Below are 10,697 nucleotides of genomic sequence, written 5' to 3'. Positions count from 1 at the left end.
GTTACTGCATTTTTCAGACAGACGGGACTGGACAAATGTTAGGTGTGGAGGAATGTCAAAGGATAGGTTTGGGCCTTACGAGGGAAGGGAGCATAGAATAGCTTATTCTATGGGGGTGCATATATATATATATATATATATATATATATAAAAGGATATAACCATTCATATTTTCAGAGATACGACGATCCAGTTTTATATTTAGTTGGATGCATGAGATGATCCAATTTTTTATTTATTTGGATGGATGAGTACGAATGGGATGAGCATATTAAATTACTAATAAATAATAATATAAATTTATAATAATAAATTTTGTTGTAGTTAGACCAATAGACAACAAAATATATTTAATTAACACTAATTTAAACTAGTTAATTTCTCATTAATGAGAAAATATACTAATTATCAATAAATAATCGCTAGTGATCAATGTTAATAACGGTGGATGAGCTTATCCACTCAATTGGGCCGGATACATGCATCATCTTTATAGAATATTATCTTCCTGAATCATCGTATCCAGCTTCGTCCACAAATCAAACATATCAAAAACTGAGCGGTCATCTTTTATCTATGAATGTCAAGCCAACCGAACACACCTTTTAGCGTGGATACAAATCCAGCCCGTGCAAATCAAAATTTGGGTTAAATCTGAACGAAGCTGTGAATTTCCTGTTGATCTATGATATGAAAACTGTGATCTTTTCGTTCAAAAACAAAAAGGCGTGTGATCTTTATAGATTTGATTATCACTAACTGAAAACCTCATGCTCCGTTCTACCTTTTCTCCACCGGATTACCATGTAGACGCTTCCAAGATCCTAATATTACGACTTTTCCAAAAACTTTCATTCAAAAACATTTTAATCTATTTTTCAGTTTTAATATATACTCCTTTCTTTTTTTCAATATATAAACGAATTGACCAACGTCACATATTAAAAAAATTATACTTAATTAACCGTGCGGCTAATGAGCTGAGATGATCAGCAGAAACGAACGATGAATGTCATCACTTGTCAACTTTCACTTGCTCCCAAAAGAAAAAAAAATGCTCTAAATGACAGTAACAGCAAGCTTAGTACCTCCATCACCAAAGATTATAACAGATACAACACATCTCGTCATACAATCGTATATTACTGGATTCTGTGAAGGCCCCACATCAAGAAGGAACACATTCAGGATTGTTAGTGGATACAGGATCAACAACGAACCAAGACAAAGTGCCGTCATTTTGGTTGTGCCTGAGAAACCTGCTTGTTCTGGCGAATTGACCTAGGGACAAAGGCAAGACCACGAGAGCGACGATGGCCGAAGCTTATGCTAGAAGGCGTCGAATCTGCTGTGCTCAGTTTGGATACAGCTGAGGAGAGCTCATCAATCTGCTTGTCAACCTCCATTTCGCTGTTGCTGGGCTCCTTGCAGCTATGCTGCTCGTTCTCTTTGGACTCCTTAACATCATGCCGCTGCTTCGGCTGATATCTCCGATTCATGTGCCTTGAACCCTTCCCATCAACATCCATTAAAGTTTCCATCGTTTCTTCTCCTCCCTTGTGAACTGTTTGCCTCTGCTTCTGATTCTTGTGCCGCTGGCGTTGTGAAGGGCGTGCCTTTTTGAAGAATTCAAATGACTTGGGAAACTGGTGCTTATCAACAAGGTGCTGCTGCCGACTTTTATAGCTCTTCAACTTCACCCCACAACCCTCCACCAAACACTCGTACTGTTTCAGAAAATAGCATACCCAATGTGAATTGCGCTTGAAAGTAAATGGATTATAAAAGCATCACTTCTGTAAATTTGCACAAGGGTCAGATGCAAAGTGAAGTGGAAAACTTCATTAGCAGGATCAGCAAACCATGTGAATGTTATTTGATGCTCAGACAGCGAGGAATAATTTTTTAAACTTACTGGTAGGCAAAGTTACTATATTGAGTTTTGAGTTTGCATAAAATTGGCTAATGCATATGTCAAAAAACTAAACCGATTACAGAAAAAGGAAATCAATATAGATGATTACAAGTTTATTACCATTGGAAAGCCACGAGCAACTTTTGCTTGAAAAAAGGAATCATGTGCCTCAGAAATATGAATGCTTAGCAGCCTTGAAGTTGGATACACTCTCCAACATACAGAGCATGAAGCAGTATGCCGGGTGCTATAGTGGTCCTCAAAGTTCTCCAAGCAATCTAGATGAGCACCACAGCCAGAAATTGGGCAAAAAAAGGTGCTGCAGAGTTTAAGACACATGATCAAATAGATAGAACAGAATAAGACAAATACTTGTGGCACTAGATGCTACTGCTACCTCCTTCCCATGATAAGTGCAGCCATATAATTTAATTTGAACTACAAGGCTGCACTTTTTATGGAACGGAGGTAATACAACATTGAGAGAACATACAACTGCAGAGAGACATATTTTAGCAGTTGTCAGGATGGAATACTGACCAATCACTATGAATTATGGAATCTAGATTACTCATACAATAATTTAGTTTCAAGACATGAAATTGTCATTTTCACATACATTTTACAACTCATCATTTCACTTCTTCTTATGCTTATAAGTCAAAATTTGAATCTTTCAACTTTGAATTTAGAGTAGATTTTAAGGTTTTTCTATTGTAGTTTATTTTTCATCCTTGGCTTTTAGATCGCTAAGAACACGTATATAAAAATTTTATTCATAAATTATTTTTAATTTGCAACTATGCCATTTAGCTTGTTCCCCCAAAAGCCAAAGAATCACGCCTTTCTTGATTGTGGACCTCTTGTTTATACATGCAAGGAGAATGTATACAAACATAACATACGCGCCATTGTGAATTATGAGGCACAGTCAACTGTGAGTCTGCAACTACTAATGTGAAATTGTGCACATAAGATTTGCACAGCTAATTCAGCACCAAAGATCGCCTTAGCTACAGCTACGAATTACATGTCGTTATGGAGATGCAGAAACACAGTACGTCAAGAACTCAAGATCACATCATAAATTTCTAGAAAGGTGTACGTTAATCTAGCACGAAATGGAAAGGACAATAATCCTCAATATCAACAGAAGCAGAAGTGAAGACCGATCACTTACTTGGTACTCGCCACTTCCATCCTCTCAAGCTGGTACCGTTCATCATCCGAGAGGTCCAGAGCAACCTGAACAAAAAACAAACATAGTGCTCATGCTCATCTTATCTACACTTCAGAACACAACAGCCATCAGGGCAGGATATCCAACATAATCCATCATAATTCACACAATAAACCAAATAAAGGCTCTGTTTCTTTCAACTTAGGATTATTATAATACAGATTATTAGGAGTAAGCTAAGAGCATCCCCAATAACTCATCTAAATTTGGTCATCCATATCTTTATTTGGATAATCATCTAAAACTCTTTTATCCTTCATATCCCTTTGTACTCCAGCAGATCATCTATATATAGCATCCTCCATTTCTATTTGGAGGATTGGAGAGAGAACATCTAATATAGAGTTTCTCTCTCCTAATATGGATACATTTAAAAATAGATGATGAGATAAATGCTTTGCTGGAGCTCAACTTTTACTTTTTATCCTCTATTTCTATGATGGAGGATGGATGGATGAGCTGTTGGGGGTACTCTAAAAGAAACAGACAATCTGAAGTAGCTTATTATAATTTGGAGCCCAGCTTATTATAACCTGATAAGCTCATTTAGGTGAGCTTTTTCTAGATTATTAGGTGAAAAATTAGCCATGATGCCACCCCACTCTCTTTAGACTTGTAAACCAAATAATCTAGACTTTAATAATCTAGGAAAGAAACAACTCACAACTTATTCTATAATAGATTATAACAAAGTAATCTGACTCGATAATCTAGATTATAATAATCTTAAGCCGAACATGTATTGCAGAACATTTAGTAATTCCCTCAAAATCTCGGCAAAAATTGAAACATCGCCTTGCCCTATTTCTTGCCCATTCCATCACCGCACAAGGCAGCTAAATTCCCTTCAGTTCAGTGCAACTAAATCTCGGTAGTTCACATGGGGCGGATTCAACCATCTTAATTCACATTCTACTACCACGGGGCTACAGTTCAATACGGCCAAACAAAAATGCCCTAAAATCAAAGAAGCTAAACCGGCCACTGGAGGGGAGCACACATGAGGGACGAGGTGGGGAGAAAGAGAGGGAAAAGAAAAGAGGAAAAGAAGAAGAAGAAGAAGAAGAAGAAGAAGAGCACGCACTTGCTTGGCGAGGAGCTCGCGCTCCATGTTGCCGGCAGCGAAGAAGGGGTCGTCGGGGGCCAGCCGCCGCCGCGCCGCCAGCCAGAACCCTAGCCGCGCCACCACCGGCGCCTGCTCCTCCTCCATGGCCGCCACCGCAGGCCTCTGCTGCATCCCCCTCGCCTCGATCCAGCCGCGGGCGGGGCTCGATCGAGGCGTGCGCTTGCGAACTCGAATTCGAATTCGAAATGGGGAATGGAATGGGATGGATGGATGGAGCGTCTCCGCGCGTGTGCGTGGGCGTGTGCGTGTGCGTGGGCTTGGGCTTGGTGTGGTGGTGGTTTCTTGGTCTAATCCGTTCGTGCCGGCCCAGCTACCACCACTACGTCCAGCTTTCGCGGCCCATTCATCCGGTGGTGAACTGAAGGGTCACATTGGGTAAATTTGATGATTTTGCACTTCCTTTTTCATTAGCAAATTGTTGGTGTTGTCACTCCTGAGTATTATACATGAGACCATCTGAGTCAATGATAATGGGCCAGGATATCAATTTATAATATGTTTTGGTTCCTTACTATATTTATGTAAATGTTAATTAGTTTGAACATATATGTGAAAATATTTGTTGGTTCATAGATAAATATAGGTATGACCAAAACATTTTATAATATGGATCAGATGAAGTAGTTTAATTAGAAAAAGGCTTGCAAATACTGTACTTCATATTGCACAAAGATCAAATTCGTAAGAAAAATTTAAGTGTCTGAAATCTGTCCCCGTATATATGGATTTATAGTGTGCCATTTTTCTGATTCCAATTGGTGTACAAAATAGCAAAATAAAAATGATTAATTTTATATGACTATAACTTGTATTGAACTGTAATTACAGTGGGTCAAACAATAATTGGCCAATATTATAGTTATACAAAACTATAGGACTATATACCCATGGTTATGTATTATGTGTCAAAAACCTGATGGTTTTTTTAAGACATAGCACATAATACTTATGGTTCCGTGAAATTTACTCATGTATATAATATAGCAAACCCCATGAACTGCGAAAGGCACTAGTATTTATATAGAAAGTATTAGTTTATACTCCCTTCGTCGTATATTATAAGATGTTTTGGTCATACCTTTAATCATCGATGAATCAATATATTTTTTTATTTGTCTAGATTTATTATCATTTATATAAATCTAGAAATAACTAAAACATCTTATAATATAAAATATAGGTAACAGTAAAGACTTTCTAAACAACGACACCCTCTCTGAATAGGTAAGTAATATGAAACCTGCTTTGAAGAAAACCGGCAAAGACATCATTGGATTTGTATAAGATTGTGTCAAAGACTTCTAATAATATCATTACGAGTCCTCGACCCTTTTTTTTTTCATTTCTGCTTATGTTTATAAACCAAAATTTGATTTTTTTTTTCTTTTCAACTTTAAATTTGAAATTGAGTTTACGGTTTTTTTATTATTATTTATTTTTTAGTCTTGGTTTTTAGATTGCTAAGAACATGTATATAAATTTTTTATTCATAAATTATTTTCATTTGTAAATTTGTCTTTTGACTTTTTTTTCATGAAAAAGCCACAATCACCCTTCGTATATAGAGTGGGTCTAAAAGTATAAATGCAGTCGGGAGAAATTTGAATACAAACCAAGCTGAGACCATCGAATAGAAGCCCCTTCAAAATCAAGCCATGGACATGCCAACCAGAGCCAAAGAGCCCTTGACATCCGTGTGACCACCCTCGATCTGGAAGAAACACCGGAACTAGAAAATGCAGCTAAAATGTTTAGAAAGAGCTGTTTTATATAAACGGCGCAGGAGAACACTAAGGACATTCACGTTGCGCCGACGTGGCGAGTACCCTCAGTCTGCCACGTCGGCTACGGTGCATATGGGCCCACGTTCGTGTCGCCCCACAGAAGGGCACCGTATTTCAGTGAAGACGCGTGGACCTCCGTCTCGAACTCGGCAGAGCGATGCTCGGGCTAAGGCGTTGTGACGGTCGTGGCTTCAGGAGTGCTTTGGAGAGAGAAGATGAAGGGACCCACGCCGACGGAGAGAGATCGAGGGGGCGCTGGTGCCGGCGAAAGGAGGACGAGGCCGGCGGAGTAGGAAGAGGACGGCGTCGCCGGTGGGGGAGGAGAAGGACGAGGGACGCTGCCGGCGGAGGAGGAGGACGGGGATGCAGCACCGCCTCCCGAGCTTCGCCACTACCTCCGTTGCCGACTCCCGAGCTCCGTGATCGCCTACCGACACTGGCCGCCGCAGTCGCCGCCACCTGGCCGTCGGTCGTCGCCTCGACCCGCGCACCGTTGGCTACCGCCTCTACGTTCGCCGCCTCGACGTTCGCCACCGCCAGCGGACCCCCGTCATCCCGAGCGCCGCCACCCTCGACCCGCGCGGCCTCGACATTTGCCACCGCCGCGCGGACTCCCGTCGCCCCGCGCTGCCCCGAGCGCCGCCGCCCCATGCACCGCCGACTACTGGGGGCGTTGGCCACTGCCGCCCCGCAGACCCTCGTCGCCCCGCGCTGCCCGCTTGCTGTCGGCTGTCGGTGCTCCGTCGGCGAAGGAGGAGGAGGTGCGCTTCCAGATCTACAGGATGGGGGAGAGGTGGGCTAGGGAGTGTTTTGAAAAAGTTACGTGATTGTTAGGGCCATTACGATTATTTTAAGGATTTATATGCCAACTAAAAACTAAAAGGATTTAAATGCAAAATGTGAAGGGCTGACATGCATATTTGAAGCTACTAATTGAGATACCTGCACCGTGACAAAAGAACTTTTTAACCGTGTAGCCTCATCCTACGTGGTGTACTGAGACTCCTCGACCGGGCTACATGCACTGTGAATGGCCTAAGAGCCTGTTTAGTTCCTAAATTCTTTGCTAAAAACATCATATCGAATCTTTGGACACCTAGGGTCCCATCGTTTCTCTTTTTGGAGGAATAAGCGAAAACATGTTTTTGCAAACGAAAAATAATTTACAGATAAAACTTTTATATACGTGTCCATAGTGACTCAAAAGCGAAATGTATAAAAGAAACCATGATGAAAAAAAACCACAAATCAAGTTCAAAATTAAGTTCTAAAATTTAAATTTTAGCTTATAAGCAGTTGCAACCGCGAAACGATGGAGCCCCTAAATAGAGAGTTAAACATGGAGGAAAAATAAAACTAATCGTACAGTTAGAGGAGAAAATCATAAGACGAATCTTTTGAGCCTAATTAGTTAGCCATAAGTGCCAATAACGGATTAATTAGTCTCAAAAGATTCGTCTCGTGGTTTTCAGGCGAGCTATAAAATTTGGTTTTTTATTCATGTCCAAAAACCCTTTTCAACGTCCAATCAACCGCTCAACCTGACGTCCAAACAATTTTCTTTTCGAGAATAAACGGACCTAATTATTCGTCACAATCACACAAGTGAAAAAGCTGTCTTTTTTTTTTTTGTCTCTTTTAACTGAAGCTCCCACGAGTGAATTACTCCGAGCACATGAATGGTACGGTGTGTGCGATCCGAATCCCCCACCCACACGAGCGAAAACAAAAGGACATCTGCTACTAGCTATTTTAATCGAGAAAGAAAAAAAGCCTGCTTGAAAACTGAGAGGCGATGTGTCACTTCGCCGGCCTCTTCTAGTCAGGAATTGACATATGCTGCTGCAACATCTCTGCGTCGTCGACCTGCCCCAGATCGATCGATTGATCGATCCGCGACCGCGAGATCCTTCACCGCACGGACGCATGGAGCCGGCCACCTGCTGCACACCGATCGTCAGACCACCATCCATGGCGGCTCAGCACGGCTGCATCATCGGTCGATCGGTTTCCATCTGGGAATTGGGACGCAGTTACTCTTACGTGTAAGGTCAGAGTAGTAACTAACATAGGTCGCTGATGATACGTGCACTCCATCGTCTCGTCCATAGGCCTATATATCAGTCACTGAGTACCCGTGGCTTATACGGTGAGAGATATCATTCCTTCTATTTGGTCTCGTATGACAAAAATCCCTATTTTCAGCAGGAATCTGCCCTGAATTTTACCACATTGGCCGGCCATCAAATGTGTCATGTTCACATGGACTAGCTACCACGACTGACATTGACCGAATGGGAGGTATGGAGAGTGCCCGCACTCTCTCATGGTGATGAATCTAGGATTTTAGCTAATGGTACGCTCGTCCAAAAAAATATCATATACAATTCGGTAAATACATTTTTAGTAAATATGTAATAATTGTAATATTGACCACATTCAATATATATGCACCAAGTAACGTGCATTCGTATTCAGATGAGTTTTTCTTAAAAATACATATATATACCAATACCGATATATAACGGGTATGGAGTGCACGGTATGTTAGGGCATACATGGCATATCATGTAGCTCTATATTAACGCCAGATTTTAACAAATCGTCGCTATGGATTAAATCACGATTAAAGACCGAATCGAAGAGGAAAAAAGGCAATCGGGCATAAGACCAAGCGGAATACAACTCGGATTCAGCCGATATAGTCTGGATTGGACAGGAGATAGAGTCCGATTGGCCTAGGATGTTACATATAGATTCAGGAATAATCACAGTCCATGTAACTTAGTTCTATCACACCGACGAGTGATGGCGGAACCCGCATGGCGGTCGATCGAGGCCACACAATGGCAAAGGGAGGCTAGGCATAGGCGGGTTGAATGGGCGGCGATGGATCAATGCCAGGCAGCGGTGGCGGGTAGAGCGAGCGGGTGACGTCAGAGGGAGGCTAGGTGCTAGAGTGAGTGACCAACGGAAGAGGAAGGCTAGGCGTCAGAGCAGACGATGCTAGAGCAAGGCCAGGCGCCAGCAATCAATGCCAGGCGTTGGTAGGTTGAGCAGGCAGCGCCAAATCGATGCCCTAGTATGCTCCCTTCTCTTTCCTTTTCATCGCTGCCCTAGGGACCATGCACAGCCTCGTTCTGATAAGGAATGTGTGCCCTCTACAGGACACAAGTGGCTTTGCAACTCTGCAAGGGCACGGTCCCGTCCGAGGTGGTACACCAGTGCTGCCCTGAAGGGCTTGAGCCACTCGACAGCGTGGTGCACTGTGAATGACGTAAGAGCATCCTCAACAGCTCATCTAAATTTGGTCATCCATATCTTCATTTGGATTATTATCTAAAATAATTTCATCCTTCATATCTTTTTTACTCCACCAGATTATCCATATATGACATTCTCTATATCTCTTTGGAGGATGGAGAGAGATCATCCAAATATGAAGTTTCTCTTCATTAATATGGATGACATCCAAAATAGGTGATAGGATGACAGTTTTGTTAGAGCTTAATCTGTAATCTTCATCCTTTAATTTTAGAATAAAAGATGGGATAGATGAACTGTTGACAGAGAGGATCACTCTGCAAGGCATGCATCCATCATCAATCCAAGAAACCTTTCGAATCGATGAGCTGTTCTCGTAGGCGGCGACCAGCAACAACGATGACACTTGGACAGAGGTACACAATCACAGAAAAGACCCATCTAAAATAGGCCAAAGAAGAAACAGGGAAACAAGAGGAGCACAGGGAATGATGAAACTTGCTCCCCGAAGAGCTTGATCTTGAATGAATGCTCCAGTTCTCTAAAAGAGAAAAGAAAAGAAAAGGCTCGAATGCTGCATGAGCCCATGACCTCTCGAGAGACACCGGGCAAAGCACCTGCTCCTTTATCATGAACAAAGCAACCAGAGAGAGAGAGAGAGAAAGAAAGGTTGCAGTTATTCTGAATTTCTCATAATCTTGTCCAATGCTCCAGTAATATATATTCACATATTTCTGGCGAGTTCATGAAAAACACAAAAGAGAATGGTATATATCCTTGAAAACCCGTCATTTTCACATTTCATATTGAATCGAAGGTTTTATTGGCACAATCCATCAATGTATTTACGATGGGGTCATTGTTTGGCTTGTTGAGGAAATTTGAACAATATTTTTGAAAACAAAAAATAATTTAGAAATAAAAATTTTATATGCTTGTTTTTTATCGATCTAAAAGTAAAGGCGGTAAAATAAACTATGATGGAAAACCCTCATAATCAACTACAAATTAAAGTTAAAAATATTAAATTTTAGCTTAAAACATAATTAGAAGAGAAAAGATGAGCAGAATCCATCAATCTATTTAAGATGGGTCATTGTTTGCTTGTTGAGAAAATTCGGAACAACGTATTTGTTGACGTCAAAAGTTGATCCGATGACGTGTCATACACGAAGATCTGAGAGTCTCTTCTTAGATCGCTCCATTGTAGGACCTAAATTCTAAGAATATGCGTGCGTGCCAGTCAGTTTGATCCTGCAACTAACAAGACAAAAATAAATAGGCCGATCATCTATGGAGCCGATAGGTAACAAAAAAATTCTAGCCGATTAGACGTTGGTGTAGTAGTGTTTAGCTGATAGGCTAAAC

General features: G+C 41.3%; 1 protein-coding gene across 1 annotated transcript; it reads right to left on the bottom strand.

Moving 5' to 3' along the window:
- Positions 1-974: 974 nt before the first annotated feature.
- Positions 975-4,491, bottom strand: LOC102720000 (zinc finger protein 511). The gene is made up of 4 exons (XM_006663403.3): positions 4,240-4,491; positions 3,096-3,160; positions 2,036-2,234; positions 975-1,727 (listed from the first exon to the last, which is right to left on the bottom strand). Exons 1-4 carry the CDS (start codon positions 4,390-4,392, stop codon positions 1,236-1,238), a joined length of 909 nt encoding a protein of 302 aa, XP_006663466.1. The 5' UTR covers positions 4,393-4,491; the 3' UTR covers positions 975-1,235.
- Between the last annotated feature and the right edge of the window lie 6,206 nt (positions 4,492-10,697).

This window comes from Oryza brachyantha, chromosome 11, assembly GCF_000231095.2.
Source record: "Oryza brachyantha chromosome 11, ObraRS2, whole genome shotgun sequence".
NCBI classification, from domain to species: Eukaryota; Viridiplantae; Streptophyta; class Magnoliopsida; order Poales; family Poaceae; genus Oryza; species Oryza brachyantha.
The sequence above is the reverse complement of the archived record's forward strand: the minus strand, read 5'-3'. Positions and strand labels throughout refer to the sequence as shown.

What these genes read in the sequence shown, in the direction of transcription:
- LOC102720000 (XM_006663403.3), bottom strand. Translation starts at nt 4,392, where the DNA reads ATGCAGCAGAGGCCTGCGGTGGCGGCCATGGAGGAGGAGCAGGCGCCG. An exon ending in GCGAGCTCCTCGCCAAGCAA is followed by an intron (nt 3,161 to 4,239) that starts GTGCGTGCTCTT and finishes TTTTTTGTTCAG; the next exon opens with GTTGCTCTGGACCTCTCGGA. An exon ending in ATGGAAGTGGCGAGTACCAA is followed by an intron (nt 2,235 to 3,095) that starts GTAAGTGATCGG and finishes TAAACTCTGCAG; the next exon opens with CACCTTTTTTTGCCCAATTT.